This window comes from Sinocyclocheilus grahami, unplaced genomic scaffold (genome assembly GCF_001515645.1).
Source record: "Sinocyclocheilus grahami isolate Dianchi unplaced genomic scaffold, SAMN03320097.WGS_v1.1 scaffold36.1, whole genome shotgun sequence".
In the NCBI taxonomy this organism is placed as follows: Eukaryota; Metazoa; Chordata; class Actinopteri; order Cypriniformes; family Cyprinidae; genus Sinocyclocheilus; species Sinocyclocheilus grahami.
Window position 1 is genome coordinate 1,107,318 of NW_015505215.1, and position 23,339 is coordinate 1,130,656.

General features: G+C 38.2%; 1 protein-coding gene across 1 annotated transcript in view; it reads right to left on the reverse strand.

Moving 5' to 3' along the window:
- Nucleotides 1-23,339, reverse strand: part of LOC107581616 (FH1/FH2 domain-containing protein 3-like) — a 191,749-nt gene that overhangs the window by 157,014 nt on the left and 11,396 nt on the right. The window contains exon 3 of the mRNA XM_016267244.1: nucleotides 9,129-9,193. Coding sequence (XP_016122730.1) covers nucleotides 9,129-9,193 — 65 coding nt within the window. The remainder of the gene's footprint in view (nucleotides 1-9,128; nucleotides 9,194-23,339) is intronic.

A 23,339-nucleotide genomic window follows, 5' to 3' on the forward strand; every position in this document is an offset into this window, starting at 1 on the left:
TGAAGATGTTTATCAGATAGCAGTTAGCAATAAACAGCAATTCAAGGATAATGCATTTTTTAAAGATGTATGTGCACTTACTTGAAATTAATTCAATTTGTGAAACAATTCATTCATGTTCCTGCAGTGAGAGTTCAGAGCTGGGTCAGAGTTGTTGATTCCATCAGCTGTCTGGATGTGAATATTTTTTAGCAGTCTGAGGCTGTCAGCACACAGAAATCCAGCTGAGGCAGAGAAAGCCTCACTGTTATGAGGCTTCTGTATTCCCTCTTTACTTGAAGTATCTATTCCTAACTTGTGCGCACTTGACAATGCCAAGGATGCAAATCTGACTACGATAAGGAAAGTCTGTGAAAGATTGGACATGAATGTCTTTCATTATCTCTCACGCTGAACATCTGGTGGGTGGAAACATCACCACAGAATTTATATAGCTGATAATGACTGCAGGAGACATCTGTCCATGGTGACTACTGTTTCTTGCTGATTTTAAACTGTGGACAGCTATTTGCTGTGTTTGCACATCATTTTGAGGAGAACATTGGGAAATGATCCTGGAAAAATCATTCAGGTTATTTTACAATTTCAATCTACCATCTCAAACACAGACTCAAGACTCAGCACAACCACGCTTATGACAATTCTGGAAAGAAAAACTGAAAATTAAAATAGCAAAGCAAAACTACACAGAGCAATGCAGCATAATTAAAAAGCAGTTATAGCACAACAACTGTTCCAAGAGCGAAGAGAGTGAACTCAGTTTAGGGCCTTAGACTGTCCTGCTTTTTCCTGCTCTAACATTGTTTACCGCTTGGAAAAGCATTAGGAATTATTGAAAATTTACAACTTTGAGAGTCCCCTCACATGCACAATCTTTTTCTTTCTACGAGAGTGTTTCAAAGTGCCAAACAATAGGCCAAAAGCGCCAAATTCAGTTTAACACGGGGTAAATTGAAAGTAGATGTTTCCATATAAGCTCATTAAACAGACAAAAATCGAAGAGCATATCAACTGTAGGTTAGATTGCTACTCTGTGGTATGATTTCAGGTGTTCGTAGGTCATTTCTTTAAAGTCAACAAGTCCTAACTGAACTCAGTAAGTATCTGCAGTTAAAACAGCAGACATTTAGAGGGAGCTCAGCGTGACGGTCATATGGGGACATGAACAAACAGTGGGCGGATCAAGAGATCTCATTTGGTGCAAACACTAACTGTAAGAAAAATGTAAGCACTGATATAAACAGAGGGAGGAATTCACTAAAAACCATTTGTGGCCATTTATAGCATTATTTATTTGCGCATGTTGTCTGTGTTTTGTTGTTTAAGAATTCGATTCGCAAAAGGATCTTGCGAAGTCTTGCAAATCACAAACAAAACAAAGCAAAACAAAATTACACCAAACATAACAGCAAATACAAAACAAAACAAAAAACTAAACAAAAGACAAAAAAAACAACAACAAACAGACAAAAACAAAAACATAAGTTTGCCAAACATGCATAAGAAACATAATTATGCAAAACATAAAGGCAAACAAAACAAAAAATGAAACAGTTATATGCTATATAATGGCACAAATATGGCCAAATAGAGACTGACAGACAGACATAGTTAATATAGTTTAAAAATGATATAATAAAATATGTGGTTTTGGATCTTTTATTTTTGGTGTAAAAAAATCAATAAAATGGCTTGTGTAAATTAATAGTGTGTCTCATTTGCTAACTTTACATGTTATTAACTGGAAAAAAATAATAATATCTATATCTACCTCTCTAAATATTGACATCAATCATTGAAAAAACCCATATTGGTTAAACAGTACAATGAGCACATGTACTGTATCATACAAGACGTGATGCATTCTATGGCTAATGAAGCACTTACAGTACTCCACCGCATTCTGTACCTTATACAAAATCCAGACCTAATTCAGTGATTTACTCCAGAAGCTCACAAAACCCAGTAAACAATTCCAACCTTCATTAACTTATACTTTATGTCTATAATTTGGCCATAACCGCAATGTGCTTTTAAATATTACTCTTGGATGGGGATTGTGGCGAGTTGCTAGTGAAAATTTGCCACTCAAGTCACCTCACAATCAGGGCTTTTTAGGGTTGTCCTTGTTACCAGTGCCCCCAGAACCGTGTGCGAGATCATTACTTTAGATTTATTTCACATGTTTAAAAATTCAATATGGCTTTATTTAAAGTGAGGGCTAATGGTAATAAACGGAGAGCAGTTTTATTGGGACCACACGTTAGCATCATTGAGTTTAATCAGGAGTCTGGCCTCATTTTCACATTATAGAGCCCTGACTTCCAGACACGACGATTATGGCAAATCAGCGTCACGAGCTACACTGACCCTGCAAACTTTAATAAACCATTAGCTCATCCAGCAGAACAAAAACCAAGAGCACCAGAACTCAGGCTTTCCATCAGCCCAACAAAAGCATCTCCTCTGCAGCCAAATGTTTGTGCGAGTAAATGACTATGATTAAGGCATCTGGATTATGCCCTGTCAGAAAGCCACGGTTTACTCGCAGGCAGCACGGGGGTTTCTGAGCTCTGAAAATTAGCCATCTGATGGTGATTGGTGCTTTTCACGACTGCTCCAGCAGCCATGAGCTATGTTGTGTACATTACCACACCGCTAAATCTCATTGCCATTGACCACTGAGGTTCTCCGCAAACGCGCTAAATGACAGGCACTGCATATAAGAGCCTAAAAGACTCATCATTCATGTTTATGAATAAACAGATTATTTATACGCAGCTTTCTCGGATGCTAACACTTGGACCTTTAAGTCACCGCATTCAGGAAGTCCTGTTTAAATTTGGATGATCATATGGTTGCAATTTGAAGAAAAGGTAGATCAACGTTTTCATCGGTTGCGAAGAGAGAAAAAGAAACTCTAAGCCACTTTTCTGTGGAGTATTTCAGCGCTAACCACCTACAATCCAGTTTAACCAGATGCTAAATGCGCTGAAATAGTGCTGTGTCATATGTAAAATACATAACTGTCATTGGTTACAATACAAACACAATTATTGTAAAGTTTGGTAACACTTTATTTCGATAGTCCACTTTAGACATTCTATTAACAGCAAGTAACTTTGCAACTACATGTCAACTAGCAGTTAGTAGAGTATTAGTAGACTGTCTGCTTAATATCTTCTAACATTTTCTTTGTCAACTTATTCTACTAACCCTAAAACCTACCCTAACAGTCTACTCTGAGAGTTAGTAGACATGTAGTTGCAAATTAATGAGAATTAGTTGACATGTAGTTACAAAGTTACTTATAGTTAGTAGAATGTCTAAAGTGGACTATTGAAATAAAGTGAAACCTAAAGTTTTTATCAGATGTTTGGACTCTCATTCTGATGGCACTTATTCACTGCAGAGGATCCATTAGTGAGCAAGTGATGTAATGATACATTTCTCCAAATCTGTTCTGATGGAGAAACAAACTCATCTACATCTTGGTTTGGCCATAATTCCTAGTAAACCATGTTCTAAAACAATGTGCACAGAATGCAAACAAACGCCATTATCAGTGGGTATAATTCATATTTAGTTAATTCCCTACAGAGGCACAAAAGGCAAAAAATCAAATCTTCTTTAATGGATTAACAAGATGCTGACTGTCTTTCTAGCTTCAGATTGTATTAATTAGAAAGACAGACTTTACAGTTGTGTTCGTTCCACCATGGCGTAGCCTGCAGGATACATTCCAGTCAAAATTCATCTTTTTCCCACTCCAGAAGTATCAATGTCAAGATTCCTCATTTTAACATGAGGCACAATAAGGAAATAACTGGAAAGGAGCCCCAGATGCCAGGCTTTCAAGCTGCAAACTCAGATCAAATGTGGCCAGAACTTTTTATTGGTCAATTTATGGCTGTGATGAGCGTATTAGCAGCATTTGACTGTTACATAATCACTAATTGGAAGAACATCAACCCTGGATACCTTTTTCAACAAGACCTGCTTCCAGCTTACACAAAAAGAGTAATAATGAGAGCCAGGAACATATTTTCATCACAGCAGAAGCCAGAAACCTATTCCTTTTTAGTTATTCCTTGAATTGGAATTCGTTAGATTTCTCAGGACTATGAATCAAAAAAATATATATTTCTGGTTAATATTTTCACAGACTGCATGTCGCTGGCGTAAAAATAATGCACATTTACTATTTGACCAGGCACGTGCAAAAGTATATATTTTCAAACTCTACTCAGCAGTGTTACCTGACTGATGAAAAAAAAAATCATTTAAAAAAAAAGATATACATTCAGAATATTTGATAATTCTATTTCATTCCCTATTTCATATATATATATATATATATATATATATACTAATATAATACTACATCATATTTCTATTTCTATTATGTAATACATATTTTTAATGAAACGAAATGAAAATTCAACCTAAAATGTAAATATTTCCAGATACTAATTTAACATATCTTGCTTTGAATGACAATGTAAAAGTTGGTTATTAAATTTCAATTACTTTTATTGACTTTCTCATATATTACTTTATTTGTATACTGTAACTGCCTTTACATTTTAAGAATGGGATCCCACACAAGGGATACCTATCATATTTTGGGGTCCTTGGCACCAAAAACTTTTTTAAAACCCTGGTCTAGAGCCCATTAGACTCACGCTTACACAGTTGACCCATGTAACTTCCCATAATAATAATGATGGACAGACAAAACATGGAGGTCATTGAAACCATACTGGGCACAGCAGTAGCCAAACACTCCTGTCATTTAATGAAGTGGTTAGCATAGAAATGGAAAATATAAATCAGGCATGCACAAGTGCAACAGGTTTCACTAATAAGCCCAGACAAGTGCATGGCGTTGTGTCATTAGGTCTGTTGACAGCTCACTCTGGTGAGTTGATTTATGATGGTGTGGTGTGTAAAGTTCTGCTATGAATAGCAGCAGCATGGTGGTTTTGAATTCATTCCTTTCATCAAACTAAAGATAAAAGGCCCCGAATGTGCGATCAAAAGCACGGCCAGACCTCACGGAAGATATTGCAGACGGGCAATGTTTATGGGAAGTATATGCATCTCTCTATGCATGAAATTACTGTTACAAATAAATGTTTTGTGGCGACACTGTTTTTTTCCCAGAAAAGAGATGTTTTAGATTAGCAATTAATTTGGACTGAGCTGAAAATGACCAAAAGTGCTATATAGGGGGTTGAAAGGCCCTGTTTCCAAAATACTGGTGGAAAATTGGGATTCTATGATGGATTAGTGGATCAACAGACAAATTATTTAAGACAAATTATGATAATACATGATTAACCCACAGCTGTGACGTCACATAAAACCTGCAGTCGAAAAACTGCAGTTGATTTCAACTCCCAAAGTTCTCATGCAGAGACAAATAAGGCTGTAATTGATCTAACTGGAAAAACCAGGACCAATTTTAACACCACCACGATGCATACTAGCTTTTTAACAAAGAATGTGAAATTTTAAAAAATCATGTAAAATGGATGAATTTAATATTTGAATTTATTAGAATGCAATATGCATTTCGATGCATTTTTTTTAATTGAGGAGTATTAACTGCTTCAAAAAGGCAATAAATAGTCAGTAATAAAATTACAAATTACAAGTTTATAATTATGTACAGAGCTTATTAAAGTTATATAAAGTTATGTGTCTGACAAATTCAAACACTGAATGTCGAAACTGATTGTTTCCTTCACTCAAAAACAATGTAAACCACAGAGCATTTAAAATACTTTTATTAACATTAACCAGTGCTGTTATTTTTAACTAAAACAAAAACGATTAAAACTATTTTAATGAATTTTTTTTTTATTTTTTTTAAATAAAATAAAATGATGAAAAAAGTCAACTCAACAAGAATAAACTACATGAAAATATGAAATGTTGCCTTGGCAACTAACTGAAATAAAATTGGTAAATACTGTAAAAGCACTAAAAATTACTAAACTGAAATGAATTAAAGCTAAATAAAAAAAGTAAAACTAATTTTAAAAAATCACATAATATCACCAAAACAAACTAAAAATAAAATGAAAACTGAAAATATAAAACCCCAATTCAAAATTTGAATAAATACTATAAAACAGTACATAAAAAATACACTTTAAAAGACACTTTAAGCCTGAAGAGCAGCAGCTGTCATCTTGGGTCATCCGCTTAGAGAGCAAGAGAGAGTCTTACCAACCCCTTACCTCCCACACACAGGACCCACCTTTGACCCAGATAGGCCTTCAATCACACAAGCACACAGCTGGTCAGAAAAGCGATCCCATCATTGCTACAAGGAATGCAGCGTAGTTTAGGACAGGTCCCGGGACAGAGGATAGAATGGCAGAATAACATTCAACAAGCTGTAGAGAGGCAAGGCAACATCTGCAAAGCATAGTGGTTCTCTTATCAAGCTGCCTTTTCCATACGGGTTGAAATCGTAGATACGGAACATTGATTCCACAGAGATAAACAACTTAGTCACTCAAAGTATGTTATCAAGACATAAATCAATAACCAAACATTCAGAGCTGTTGATAGGTGAAGCTTCTCGGAAGGGTTTGCTACAAGAGGTACTTGTGCTAAGCTGCTGCCCTCTTTCATGGTTCGCAAATTGCACGAGAACGAAAGGGAAAACTATTCATGGGCAGGTGTCTGAGCAGGTCTGGTTCGTAAAATCACTCTCAACAGATTCTCAGACCTTGCCAGGAGTTTCAGCAACTTTATTTTTGGACCAAAATACCCCTAGCAAAACAACTTTGGAGTTTCCCAATGTTTCCGCAATCCCTCAGGCACGCAGGATCAGTAAATGGAGTTGACTGTGAGAGATAACTGCACTTCTTTCATGGGGCAATTTTTGTCCCTGATATCCTTAAATAACACTTTTGCGAAACGTACAAATTAAAACCTGACAGTTCTAAGCTTAATGGCTTTTGCAGGCTGACGGTTATATTTTCCCCTGCAGTCTGGAGAGGGAAAACTGTACGAGCCACGTGTGCTTGGCTGCAGTGCAGCACGCCACTAAGTTTATACTGCTCGCTACAGACACACACTTGTCTTAAACACTGACTACCAGTTCCTGTAGACAACAGCAGTGAATCACTTAGACGTTTGACTGTCGGCATGAAGTCTGGTCCACATTGCGGATTATTCCAGCCAAAAAACGCCCATTTAAACATGAAAAGACCAACTGACTGACAAGTAAAGCAGCCAACCGCAGTTGTAGATGACGTTTAAGGGTGGATAAATGTGAAATCGGATGATTTTAAAAGCTTAAAGTAAAGGTGTTCTAGTATCTCAAATAAAACTATTGAATCTTTTGAATATTTGATGTCACAAATCTCACTAAATTTGTCAAACTACAACTTCTCAGAGAGAAGATGATGAAAACTGAATATGCTGTAATCATAACCAGTCAGTACACTAACTAAAGCACCACAGCTTAAAAATCTTAATAAATAGAAAGGCAACAATAGAAAGACATTTTGAGTAAACTACAAAAAAAAGTGGACTTCACAATTAATTTGTCTGTCTGTCTATCTGTCTGTCTGTCTATCTATCTATCCAGTATTTGAGGGAAAAGGTGTTAGATGTTAACACCTAAACATGTTAACATGTTAAAGATGTTAAACGGTGTAAGATGTTTAAAGATAACGTGTACTTCACACAAAAAAAAACTTTATTTACATTTAGCATATTTAATAATAATTCTAAGACAAATTTTCCCGAGGTAATAAAATATGTTTCCAAGCTATGAATTTAAGAAAATTTAAATAAAATAATAATAATAATAATCATAATAAACTGAGTATTGCAAAAACAATTTTGCGGATAAAACTGTGATTTCACCACATATCAAGGTAAATAAATAAGTATCAAAATAAATAAATCAAAATCATCACTTCCAATAAACCTGCTGCTAAATACAAACAGAAAGGGAATTTGTCGACACTGGGAAAGTATTCTTATACATTTATATAAGATTTCTTATACAAATTATAGTTTTTAATATAACTTAACTCCACAAATTCATAAACGCATTCATAAAACAATAGCATACAATGGGATACTGAGACATCGTATCATTATTGGAATTCACAATTCACAAAAACACACTTGGATGGAAACCCAGCATTTGTAGCAGCCTGATAACTTGTAAACACAACTTCCAAGCACACCGATAAAACCTATTTTTATGTCCACTGAGCATCAGACGGTCCATATAATGTATGGTTTGTGGGTGTGCTGTCTGAGACAATGAGTCACAGAGGTAACAAACCCCTGAAGTGAGTTACATGCATACTGCACTTCCAGAGAAACAACACAGTTTATATGCTTAATGGGTTTTGTGGGTGCTGTCTGTGACACTTAATCCTTCATGACACAGAGATTGCCATAGCAGTCCTGCTTCCACACAATGACACAGATGTTAATCTGGGATAAGGCTTATGGAGGTAATGAAGCCTGATTCTGTCAAAGGGTTTAGGGACATGAGATAAACAACAAGATTGTGAAGAAATATACAGTAACTATGTAAGATAATGTGAGTTCAAACATGCTATCTATCATCTATGTTTTATATTCTGGCAGACAAATGTTGCCATGGCAAATTTGTGAGTGTTTTTGAAACTGATCACACAGGTTATAAATTAAAAAGCCTAAAACGGAATTAGATTTTAAAGTTTTAAACTCCAATACGCTTGACACAACTTGTGTGTGTGTGTGTGTAAAGCACTACCCAGGCTTTCATATAAAGTTGCTACATTAGCTGTTTTATATCAATTGAGAAGTCAAGCATGGAACATATTTAAACTAGATCATAAATGTTGCGGCGTGAGGGCCTATTAGCAAGAGGAAAACTTTACCACACAGTTAAAATCAAGCAGGGGCCTCGGTACGTATAATTTACACATCCGTCATTCAACAAGCAACAAATGAGAATATAATTCCTAAACAATCTGATGCAGCCAGTATCTGCTGACTGAGCCAGAAATTTAAAAGGATGATGATGTACATTGTACAAAATGTTTTTTTTTCTCACCATTTATAGTTTAATTACAGGGAAACAGCATCTTGTTACTCACCTATGCAGGCATGGACTCTGACAGACAGCTGTGTTCTCAGGAGTATACTGTGCTTCTTTCCTCTCCTAAGGAAAAAAACACAAAAACGAATGAACATCATGCTGAAAATCTAATGAATGTTAAAAAGTTTACAGAACTATGTTGGACCATGTGATATGACATGGATCACAAAGTATGGTTACGCTTTCATAATATTTGAATTCAATGCACTTTTTTTTTACTGTCAAACTCTTAGTGATTTTTACTGTCAAACTCAAAAATACTGCCAATTCATATTCAAAGAAACAAATAAATCATGATTCATCTAATTATATTACAGTGTTTAAAATATATACATATTAAATTGGTACATGGACAAAATAATCGCAACATTTGGTAAAAGTATTTGAGTATTTGGTAAAAGTGTCATAACAGATTGTTACTTTCATGTTGTGATATTTATATTACAGGTAAAATTTTTCTACACTTTTAACAAAAACTAAACAAAACAAGTCAAATGCTAGATGAATTATCACAGCTGTAAGTTAAACAGCCTTGTGTTATGATTGATGACTAGATACACAAGCTTCTCCCAAACATTAATTTGGAACTCCATATATAGGAGAGCATTTTAACATGGCAGAAAGCACCCAGGCTTATTTATATACACTTGTGAAAGTGAATTAATGTTCCACAACACATCTGTTTACACCAGAAGCCTGATTCTATGTTGCATCTGCTCTTACTGTATATTAGGTCAGGTGAATTAAGTTTCTAAAGTCTTGAAAGACCAGAACCATGTGTGGCCTTGAGCTCCAAAAGACAGTAAAGATCCAGCCGACTTCCTATGACTTACTACTAACTGCCAGGAGACTCAGGGGAGAGAGAAACTGGATGGACTGAGTGGGTGAAGAGAGCCATGCTGCGGAAAAACGGGTCAGATAGCGTCTGGACTCCCCTGACCCCGGGAGCAGAGGTGGCTATGGGGATGGCATGTAGGTCACGGCATCCGTATAAAGAGTGACGGACGAGTACGGGCACAGACCCAACCCCCATCTCTTACATAGATTATCAGGCCTGATGAACGGAGGAACTGTCTGTCTCATGAATAACTGGAAGTAAACACACAATGGAATGATATGCAGCTGCATTTGAGTTGGAGGACAGATGAAGATGGATGGATGCTGAGCATTCAGCTTTAGAACAAGTCGACCAACCGCAATCCCGATCGGCAAAGACTCTGTAGTAACATCCGTGTGGGTTGAAGCCTCCATTTACCAGATATGAGATAAACACATGGAGTGGACAAGAAGCAACACAGTAAAGAAACGCAGACAAAACAGAAACTCGTGGAGATGGGAGAAAATATATTTTTCCTCTAGAAGATTCGCTTCCTTAAACCTACAGCGTATAATACCACAGCGTATAATACCACAGGTTTGCTTCCCGAAAGCAGGACGGCAACACTGAGACCTGTAAACAAATGCAGCATTGTGTGAGTATACAATGAAAGTTTGATGATCTGGTTGGCAACATGCCACAGAATGGGACATCTCCGTAAGCGACTTGCTAACTTCAGCAGTCTCCAAAATGCCCTGCTACTCATTTAATACAATATAGCACAAAGCGTATTGTTCAGGCCAGAGTAGACATGTATTCGGTACCTCTACAATTACCATGCAAGTTCAAAATAATTGGAAGCATTCTAGATAACCTATTAAAAAAATTTCAGACACACCATAGCTTCATTTTTAACTTTTCTGTCACCTAACTCAAAAAAAATTACTAAACCATATTCATACAGAAAAATCTATATATATATATAAAAAAAAAAACGTCTTTCTTCGCAGAAGGCTTGCCTAGGACATGGTTAATTATTAATATATATTAATTTAAATTAAATTAAATATAAATAATTATTTATTTGAAAAATATCAATACATTTAATTTAATCAGGTGTTTTTTTAAAGTTACTAAAACTAAAATGTATATTTTAAACTGTTGATAATAACATATAGAATACCATTTGTGATAATACCATATAGAATGATAACAGTTTTTAAAACAGTCAACAATTTTCCTGATAGGTTATCTAAATTTTTTCAAAGGATTTCAAAGTATGCAATTTTCAAAATATAAAATACAGCCACAGGCCTATGCCAGTGACACATAAAAATCAACAGATACAGACAGCATCTGTCAGCACAACTTTTACTAAAGCAACTTGACAACACTTGCAACTTAATCTTTCTGCCATTGAAGCAAACGAGCAACTGGATCTATTTCATAATGAACTTGCGCTTTCCTCGCCAGTAACATTAGCCTTGCTACTAACCATAACCGTACTCTACAGCGCCCTACATGCTCATTATCAAATTAAACAGCGAGTCTAAGAATATGCATGAGATACCCAGAGGAATCCAATTTTTGCATTTCTGGAGCAATACGGAGAAAAGCGCAGGAGAACTGGATTCTGAGGGTGAAGCTGTATGTCTTGGCTTTTCGACTTGGCTTGATACTGTGAGAATTTCTGCATGTGGGTGCCTGCCAAGCAACTACATGGCTGTGGACGGTCTAGCACACATGGTATGGCTGACATAGTGTGTATCATCCTGCACTGCTGTCCACACCATTTCCCAGCGCGCATCTCCGCTGGAGAGAAGATCTACAGCCGGATGACTCAGTCTTTTTCCACAGCTCACGGCCCAGTGTTTTGAGTTACCCAGACAAACGTGCCCAGCTTTGTGAAACAGAATAGCCCCTGTAACCTGAGATCTGTTTGGGGCCAAAAGGAGAAAGTGTCTCCAACATCGGCCACGTAACACCAGAAAAAGACACAGACAGCCTTATTATGCTTATCCACGACAAATTCTCCTGACTTTAGAATTTCACAAGCATGAGAAGACCTTTCACAGCAGCTCTGTTACATAAGACAAATAGAACACTGCTGCACTGACAATAGATGCAGATGGGTAGTCCAAAAACCAGTTGATAAGCGAGGAATTTGTTAATTTGGCATTAATGACCTGCCATTAAAAATCTGCAACAGAGTTCTGCCAAATTCAATTCAACTAGCAGAAACTTTTCTCCAAAACATCTTAAAATGCATTCAAGTAAAACATGCTATCAGTAGTTTTATCAGTTTCTTGCCTGGGAATTAAACCACAGCCTTGCCCTTGCTAGTGCCATGCTCTTCCAGCTAATGGAATATTACATATACTATATGTATATACACTCTTGGGGTAATTTTGGTTGGCCGGCCACTCCTGGGAAGGTTCTCCACTGTTCCATGTTTTTGCCATTTGTGAATAATGGCTCTCACTGTGGTTCGCTGGAGTCCCAAAGCTTTAGAAATGGCTTTATAACCTTTTCCAGACTGATATATCTCAATTACTTTCTTTCGCATTTGTTTCTGAATTTCTTTGTATCTCAGCATGATGTCTAGCTTTTGAGGATTTTTTGGTCTACTTCACTTTGTCAGGCAGGTCCTATTAAGAGATTTCTTGATTGCGAACAGGTGTGGCAGTAATCAGGCCTGGGTGTGGCTAGAGAAATTGAACTCAGGTGTGATAAACCACAGTTTTAACAGGGGGGCAAACACTTCTTCACACAGGACCATGTAGTTTTGGATTTAGTTTTCCCTTAATAATAAAAACCTTCATTTAAAAATTGCATGTTGTGTTTACTTGTGTTATCTTTGACTAATATTTAAATTTGTTTGATGATCTGAAACATTAAAGTGTGACAAACATGCAACAAAATAAGAAATCAGGAAGGGGGCCAACACTTTTTCACACCACTGTATATATATATATATATATATATATATATCAAAGTGATGACATTTTGTGTTGTTACATTTGAATGAATGTAACAAATGTGATGAATGTTACATTTTGTTACAATAAGAATTATTCTTCAAAATTGTATATATTTATAAGCAAGTCACATCATCATGCCTCCTATTAAAGATACAACAACATTGATTAATGTAAAGATTTCATAGTATCGGTAGTCATCACTGGCGAAAGCAATACTATATGGATAAAGAACTCACATTTTAGTCAAAAGGTATGGCTTGAAGTTGAAAAAGTCTTAATGATGGAATTTGTTTCTTACGAAAATACAGTTTTTCATTTCACAAAATGATAATTGATGGACTGGAGTCATGTGAATTACCTGCAGATTATTGTGATGCTTTTATCAGCTGTTTGGCTCTCATTCTGACGGCACCCATTTACTGCAGAGTGTAGGGTGCAGGGAATAGGGAGCAATGAAGACTGTGTAGGGACCATGCAAATCGGAACACATTTCATGCATGGAGCTCTCTTCTAATGAGCTGGTTATCTGAATCAGGTGTGTTAAATAAGAGAGACATGCAAAATATGCAAATATGCAGAGCGGGGGGTCGCGAGGCCTGGAATTGAGAACCACTGTCATAGATCATCCTCCTCCCAAATCCCAATTTGACTTGCTTCAATCCTTCACAGCCTCTTTTTTTTCGTGACCAATTAAATACTGTATAGTGTCTATTCTGACTAAAGTCTCTGGCAGAGAGAGTGAGCGAGGGACAATGTAGATTCAGGACTCGACTGAATGAACAAACCCTGTACAGACCATCATAACAAATGCTTGTCTGTTGGGAAAGTCGAAGTTTAAAGCAGACTCGGACCCCTGAGATGAGCTAGCACAGCGTTCTTCTCTTTATTTACTTCCAAGTGCCCTATAAACCCTGATCGTGGCCCCATGTAGTCTCTCCTGGGTCTGTGGAGCCATGCCAGGCACACTCTAATTAACTTTGACTCCTTACTAACATCCTGTTTATTGAATATCACACTATGAAGTCCCATAAAGACAGAAAGTGAGAGAAAAATCGAAGGAGAGAAAATTAGAGAGAGAAGACCCATTGCGACAGGTAGCATTTACCTCCTGCATTTATACTTGGACCTGGTTCAAAAACAACCATTTGCCTATAGTGCTATTAACAGCAGACTACACAAGGCCTCCTGGAACAGATATGACTCAGCAAATAAGATAGAAATGAAGGTTTACGAGCACCTGGTGCATTTATGGACAAGCACTTCTCAAATATTTCTCAAGACAAAAGAGTATAGTTTACAAAAAATACAGAATTTGACATTTACTTACTCTTGTGCAGTGTTGGGCAAGTTACTCTGAAAATGTAATCAAATTACTGATTACTGATTACTCTTTTTAAAAGTAATCACGTTATTGTTCTGATTACTTTATTTCAAAAGTAATTAGTAACTAGTTACATTACTAGTTACGTTACTTTTTTCTCCATTAAATTTATGAAATCCCAGCATACACGCTCCCGATAAATATTTGTTTTTAAAGCATCAACATTCACAGAACACTGTTATTTTTAACTAAAGCAAGCGGCTGCTACGTGCATGGTTTGGCATGGCAGAATGCCAGCAAAGAGTCTGCATTTATAATCTCTAAAAGACATCTCAGTTCATCGCAATCTGCAATAAGTGCATAATGAATCTTTCATAATGTCTACAATTCGTGTGTTATAATGAGAGAATTCATGAGCACGCAAATTTCAGCACTGCATTGCTCAACGCTGCAAACACATGTTATAGCCTAAATAGAAAATCTGCATATGCTTGCATCTGTTAATCGTTTATATTTTATATTAGTTCATGTTGCTTTTGTGCAATAGATGAATAACAATTTATTTGTTTTAGATATTTTATGTTTAGATATTTCTATTTTGCGGTAGTCCCGTGAATCATATTATTCTCCCACATCCCACACACACTCGAGTCTACCCGCCTGCACCAGCACTCGCCCATCTTGTCCCGTGCCGCGCTCTGTTGCGTCGGGTCTCGCGGGAGCAGGTCTCTAATCCACTGGCACTGGACTCGACAGTGCATGTGCTACATCCTTTTTACAATCTCTAGATTATAAAACACTGCATTCTGTCAGCAATGTAACGCGACAGTAACGTATAGAGACCTTGGCTTGTAACTATACTATAATTACTATTTTGAAAATTATAATACGTTAAATTACTCCGTTACTAAAAAAGCAATCAAATTACTGTAACGTGTTACTAAGTAATGTGTTACTGCCCAACACTCCTCTTGTGTCATTCTTTTTTCTATGATGGAAAACAAAATGTAGCATTTTGAAGACATTTGTCCATGTTTTCTCCATGCAGTTACAATTAATGACTGAAGCTTTGAGCTTCAAAAAGGACACAACAGCACCATTGAAGTATTATGTAGTCCATACAACTCAGTGAAAATCTTGACATACCTGTACGCCTTCAGTTCATGACGGAAGTAGCAATGTCTAATTTGTGAATGAATATTTCTAAATCAGACCATTGCAATGAATCCGTTAATGACATTATCGGTTGTTCACAAAACCTAAAGATTAAGAAATAAAAAACATATGTACATAGATGAAAGAATGTAACATATAGTGAATAAGTTGGTCTGAATGATTTATTCACAAATCACATTGATCTGGTTTGTTTTGGGCATGCAAATTGGCTGTTGTAGTTGTAGGCTGGACTAATTTTTGTTTTAAAGCCAGGAAACCTGTTTGAAACCATTATTTCTGCAGCTCCATTTTGTGTCACTGGTGGTGCTGAAGTTACACACTGCACTGCATTTTTATATTTTGTTCACAGAAACTGTGTTTAGCTGGAAGCATCCAAAATATATAAAAAGCCGCTGAAGTACTATCACCTGTCAATCTATTCATAAGACTCTCTAAAAACAGAGATCATAGAAACACATACACGGCACCTCAGTGTTTCCACACTTTCAACCACAGCTCCTCTGCCTGCCATTTACTTCAGTAATAAAGGAAAAATCCAGCGGCCCAGCTGAACAGCCTTCTACCCCTCTATCCATGTAATCCTCACAAATATTTGAAGCGTTCCCATTAAAAGAACTAGGCGTTTCTCGAGGGCCAGAGGCTAACCGAGTCCGATGACAGCTCCTCCAGCACATTGGCCAGGAAAAAAAATGAGTTCAAGAAAAATATAGACAGGGAAGGCAGGAGGGAGACAGAATAGGAGATATATCCACATTTGGACACATTTATTAATGTTAACAGTTATTTTGGGAGTAAAAGTGAGTTCAGGGCTCGAGGGCCAGTGACGTGAGAGTTTTGAGTCATCTGACAGAATTGTCACTTTTTTATGTCTTGTAAACATTTTAGTATTGTTTATATACTATTATAGTATATAATGGTTTGATTTCAGTTTTAGTAATTATGTGCATGCCATTTTTATTATTATTTTTATTCCAGTTTTAGTTTTAGTCATTTTATTTCAGTAACACTGAAAATTTGGCAGTGAAACAACTTTCACTCAGAAATTGGTAGTAAATTTCACAAATAATTATAAAGACAGAGCAAGTAACATTAAATTAAACATGGAATTTTGAAGTAATATATATATATATATATATATATATATATATATCAGATCAGATGCTCAGATGATCCGACGCAGTTTTCAAAGCACTATTGTATCACACACTGTGCCGATGCTTGTATCGAAATGACAATACCATGTGATTGATGACGTTTGAAGCTTCGAACGTCATGCAGTACAAAGCCACTAGAAGGCAAGCCTGCAACCATTAACCGAAAAAGCGTAACGGCTAAAGCAAACGCTTCCGGTCTGGCAGTACATGGGAAAGGAGGCCAGAAGCCGTTTTTTTTAATGGACGTCAATGGAGGAGAGGATTCACTACGCTGAATAAACAGATTTTTAGAGGAAACGGCATATAATTTAATGAATCGACAGCTTATCTGCTAATCTTTAACATCTTTTACACTAAACAATACTTTTGGATTGAACTATTTTTAGTTTACCACAAAAAAAATGCTGTTTTATAAGAGAAGTCACTGACTTTTTGCGACAGGTGGGATTCAGCTTACGGCGCTTCTCATTCATTCCTATGGGATCCGTAAACGGCGATTGAGTGTCGTACAACTCTGACTGAAATTCAATGACGATTCAATTTGATGAAAGCCTCAAACGGTTCAGAAAGCCTCGGTTTCCCATCACTACTAAACACTTTCCTGTTGTCTTGTAGGAAGCTCACCACAAGACTGGAAGGAGAAGAGGAGTTGGAGACTGAAAACAGGGACGAGGAGGTAAATATTTTCAGGTGAGTAACAATCCAAACGGATGCAGTATAGTCTAGCTGTTTTTTTTTTCTTTCTAAAAAGCATGAAACAAGTAAATATTTTAAAACATATGTATAGTTTGTGTGGTGGGGCAAGACAAGTAAAAATCAAAACGGTCCACAAAAACGATCCTTACTGTTGAGCCCTGGTGTAAGAGAGAAATTCTGTTGGTAGTTTGCCAAAGCCGAGGGTCCACACTAACAGCAATGTGAGATTAAATTCGGGGCCCTGTGTCAGGCTCCGACAGCTTTTTCTGCATGAGGTGGTGTGGTAATGATTAGGATGGTTAAGCCACTATGACATAGAGATATCCACCTTACAAAATGAGGCATTAGAGGATCATTCCTCAATCAGAGCCCAAAGTGACTTCATATGACTGAGGCACCTATGGAATGCAACTTGTAATCTATATCCATTTATGATTGTCCCTTTGGAATCCCATCACAGGCCTCCAGGTTCCACATCGAGAAAGAAATCTTCAAGGACATGGATAAACAACAAGAACAAATCCCATTTATGATGACGTTATTCAACAATATGCATCAAAGCAATGGAGTAAATGCACTATTGCAGTTCTTAGAACTGTTAATCTCAGTTTGAAAAGAACTGAATGCCAAAAGAGGGAACAAAATTAATACTTTGAGAATCAAGAAGAGCTTGATAATTCATTCCAGGCCTAAGGTAAGCAGTAAGAAGATACAGAAGCAACAATGAGGCAGCAACTAAAGGATCTCAAATGATTCCTCGAGCCAATTAGCCTACTTTTTTGTGTTTTCAGTAATTGACTAAATGCAGGTCAGACACATCGCATGAAGCAAGATAGAAAACCACAAAACAGAGGAGAAGAAGGAGAAATGGGTTCAGTTTTAATCACGTACTTCAGCCAAGGTTTTTAGACCTCGTAATAAAGCACAACTGCAGTAAATGGAGGGGGCTGTGAACTCCAGCCCATCCAGGCCATAAAAGCCCTCTGTGCTGAATTACCCTGTTATTAACAGTAATGTAGTCCTCCATTCCTGCTCTCCACAGCCCACTCAGACACTCTGCATGGGTCTAATAATGCACACCCCATGATAACCTCTTGGGAGGGGGGGGGGCAGTTGGCGCTACCATTCATCTCTCAGAAACCAAAAGATGTGGCCCTTCAACCTCTCACTACTCCAAAAGACATCCATTAACTCACTATGTCTTCAACTGTATTTTGAATTTAAGCCCAGGGAGGGAGGGAGGATGCTTGACGGATGTTTTGGGGAAGAGCATTCCACAATCTGGGAGCCACAACACTGAACGCTCTAGATCCCATAGTCACCAGACGAAATTTAGGGGTGACTAACAATCCCTCACTAGAAGATCGTAACGAGCAGGCAGGAACATAAGGCAGAAGTAAGTCAGATAAATATGTAGGACCAAGGTTATGGAGAGCTTTATAAGTGAGAGTTTTTAACATATTGTAGTCGTTTGATATTATTAGCTGACAGGCCATAAAGAAGTGAATTACAGTAATCTAGTTGAGATGTGACGAAGGCATGTATAACAGTTTCAGCATCCTGCTGACTGAGAGAGGATCGAATACGCGATATATTTATGCAGGTGGAAAAAAGCTGTCTTTACTACTTTACCAATGTGATCATTGAATGAAAGAGTGGAATCAATGAGAACACCAAGATTGCAAACTTTAGTGGAGGGCATAATCAGATCACCATCTAGATCCATCAGTTGACCAGAGAGCTTAGATACTACAGCTTTAGAGCTAATCAGAATTACCTCAGTTTTATCAGAGTTAAATTTAAGGTAATTTGCCTCCAGCCAAAACTTGAGCTCCTTGATGCAATTAGATAAAGCAGGCGGAGGAAACACTGAGGTGGAAGGTGTGCTAAAATAAATCTGAATGTCATCTGTGTAACAGTGGAAGTTAAACCCATAGCATTGAATTATTTGTCCAATTGGTAGCATACAAATGGTAAAGAGGAGAGGGCCCAAAACAGAACCTTGAGGTACACCAGAACTGATGGATTTGGTAGATGATTTGTGTTTCTGGTTTATAACAAATTGTTGCCTCCAGGTCAAATAGGAGGAAAACCATTCAAGGGCTGTGCCAGTAATTCCAATTGCTGAAAGCCGTGAGAGGAGTACCTCATGACAAACAGTGTCAAAAGCTGAACTGAGGTCTAACAGAAGGAGAGTGCTGAGCGCACCAGAATCAGAAGCTAAGAGAAGATTGTTAAGAACCTTAACCAGGGCTGTTTCAGTACTGTGTAATGGACGAAAGCCAGACTAGAAAGGCTCATAGAGGTTGTGTGCTGTTAAGAAGGCTTGTAACTGGGAGGTAACAACTTTTTCTAATATCTTAGAGAGAAAAGATAAGTTTGAAATAGGCCTATAGCTACTTAGGGAAGAAGGCTCAAGACCATGCTTTTTAAGAACTAGAGTGACAGCAGCAATCTTAAGCTTTGATGGTACAGTTCCAGATGACATTGACGTATTAATAAAGTGAATGATGGGTAGTGACAAAGCAGGCAAGCAATTCTTCAGTAAAGAGGTAGGTGCAGAATCAAGAAGACTAGTAGAGTAATTAGACAGCCTGATTATCTCATCAACCTCTGTGGGGACAATAGAGTCAAAATTAGAAAAGCTATGAGCATGGCATAATGATAGAAGTTCAGTTGTGGGAACAGAGGTGAACCAAGGAGAAGTGTGCGAGGAAGGGACCTGTCTAGATTTTATGGGAGCAAAATGATTCAGAATAGTAGAAATACTTTCATCATAGACATTAAGAATGTCTACTGCACTGGAAAGACTGCAGCAGACAGAGATCTACTCTGGACTTTGCTCAAGAAGACAATTAACTCTGAATCTTGCCAGCTTTCTTAAGACCGGAGGATGACATCATCTGTGCCCTTGCCAACCAGTCAGGTATTTTGAGGGCTGGCTGAATAGAAGCCTGTCATAGAACATATGTGGTATGTGCTGAAGATAAAAGAACATGTGCTGTGAGATTTTAAGGTCTTTCTGATAGCTTTAGATGGAATGTTTTATGGAATGCACGTGACAGGATTGTGCTTATAGTTTCCTCCAATGTAACAAGATGTGAATACAGACTGAAATGTAGGAATTAAGAAAATAGTCCCCCCGAGGCTATTGAGAATCAAGCCAACACCTTCAACCTTCACCTTCAAATCATTTTAACCTATTCAAAGTCAATAAAGTTTTATAAGGATATGTGAGTAATTCATCCATCCATTGACCTTCTGGTCTACAAGCCAAGTAATTTGGTATAATTTAGCAAAAAAGTGAAAATGAATGAATCTGTAATTATTTATTCACGTTCATGTTGTTACACACCAAATTGCTGTATTTTTTTCTCATAGAACATAAAACAAAAATAATCAGGCAGCTCTTAAGCGCCAAAAAAAAAAAAACATAAAGACTGAACTTTAAGTCAGTATTCACTGATAAATTTTCTCTCTAGTGAGCTTGAGAGCCAAGGCAACTGGATTAGTGAACAAATAGTACTTATGAGCAGTTTCTTTTTAAAGGGGCCATGAACTAAGAAATACAATTTCCCTTGATCTTTTGATATATTCAGAGTACGTTACAGCAACGTCCTTCTATTAGTTTAATATGCAAAACTGTTAGCCAATCACAGCAGTGGGCATTTACTTCAGAGTCTTGAATGCGCCCCGCTTATAAAACAGACCGTTCTGCAGAGAGGCTCAAAAACAGGACAGAAAATAAGCCTATTACTTCTAAATTTTGGTGTTTTTTTATGTAAAATCTTGCTAACATTATAAACAGTGTTGAGGAAAGTTACTTTTAAAAGTAATGCATTACAATATTGTGTTACTTCCTAAAAAAGTAACTAATTACGTTACTTAGTTACTTTTTATTGAAAGTAATGCATTATGTTACTTTTGCGTTACTTTTTAAATCTGGGCAGGGCTTGCTTGTTTGCTTTTAATATAAAAAGTTCTATTTTTGGCAAATGTAAAAGCCCTTTCACACCAAAAGCCTCAGGCTGAAGGAAATGTAAATTCACGTCTGTACAGTAGAACACAGAAGAAGAAAGTTCAACACTCAGCATTCAGCAATAAAAAAAGAAGAAGAAATGTTAGTTTATCTTGTGCAATTTTTGCTTATTAATTTGGTTGAATTGGATCATCGAAGGTCAGCAGCAAATTGGCTAATAAAATGGGATTAAATACATAAAGGATATTTGTATTATTTAAAATATTTAATTATTGCAGCTTTGCATCATATTAGCTTTTCATTATATTCTGAGTTGCTTTTAACTTTTTTTTTTTTTTTTGAGAAAAACTAAATGTTTTTTTTTTTTTTTAATGCATGTTCACATTTATTATAGAACTAAAGTAACTCGAGCTACGTCGAAAACGCTAGGGGAACGAGAATGCCCACGCCGCCAGACTTCCAAGTCTCTGCCTAGTGTGGAAACTGCACAGTTAGGGTGAGAGAACAGAAGAGCCGGGAGTGGCTCGCATGTCTAGACCGTAAAACCTAACAAAGGTAAGGGGTGTGGACCAACCCTTTTTTTTGCAGATGTCCTGCATAGGCACACCCGCTAAAAAAGCCTTTGAGGCTGCCACACTTCGAGTCGAGTGAGCCTTGACCCCTAATGGCGAGGGGAGATCAGAGGACTCATAACATATGGAGATGGCATCCACTATCCACCGACTGAGGGTTTGCTTAATTGCTGGAAGACCTCTCTTAGGGGGACCGTAGCACACAAGCAACTGGTCCGCCCTCCTCCACAGGGCAGCTCTGTGGACGTATGCATCCAGTGCTCGTACTGGACAAATACTGCGGTGCTGATGAGGGGATTTTAGGGACATACCCCACACGAGGGTACAGAAATGCTTTGGCCAGACCGGGCGCAAAGTCAAGATAGGAAGGGGCCACAGAAAGGGCCTGTAAATCCCCAACTCTCTTAAGAGAAGATAACGCCAGAAGAAAGGTAGTCTTTATCGTAAGGAGGCGATCAGAAATCTCTTCGATAGGTTCGAATGGAGGCCTACAGAGAGCTTCTAGCACCACTGCTAGGTCCCATGTAGGGACACGAGATCGTACCCGAGGCCTCAGCCTCAGCGCACCGCAGAGGAAATGTGTAACTAGGCTGTTTCTCCCCACTGAGATGCCACCGAGAGGTGCATGGTAGGCCGCAATGGCCGCCACGTAGACCTTCAGGGTGGAGTGGGTTAACCCTGTAGAGAAACGGGCCTGCAGGAACTCCAGTACTGTACCGACTGGGCAGCTAGCTGGGTCGAGCTGGCGGTCTCTACACCAGGAAGTGAAAAGTTTCCACTTCCAAGAGTACAGTTTCCTCGTGGAGGGAGCTCTGGATTGGAGGATGGTCTCAACAACCTCAGTTGAGAGACCGGACGCTACTAGTTGTGCCCCCTCAGGGGCCACACCCATAACTTCCACAGCTCCGGGCGGGGGTGAAATATCGTGCCCTCCGCCTGTGAGAGGAGGTCCCTCCTGACGGGAATCTCCCATGGAGAGCCGTCGAGAAGGGAAATCAGGTCCGAGAACCATACTCGGCTCGGCCAGAACGGGGCTACTAACAATAAGCGGACTACGTCCTGGCGCACTCTCTCCAGAACTCCTGGGAGCAGAGCGATCGAGGGAAAGGCATACAGACGTAGCCTCGGCCACGCCTGTACCATGGCATCCAGCCCCAGCGGAGCTGGATGAATCAGAGAGCACCAGAGGGGACAGAGCATCAGAGGGGACATTGCGATGTCTTCTGAGTCGCAAACAAGTCCACCTGAGCCTGGCCAAAAATACTCCATATCTGCTTCACCACCTCAGGGTGAAGCATCCATTCCCCGGGCCTCGGCCCCTGCCTCGACAGGATGTCTGCTACCACATTGAGATGCCCAGGAATGTGCACTGCTCTCAGAGAGAGGAGTCTCTCCTGGGACCACAAAAGGATCTGGTGTGCCAATTTGTATAAACGACGCGAGCGCAGCCCTCCCTGGTGGTTTATGTATGAGACCACCGCTGTGTTGTCGGTGCGCACCAACACATGGTGAC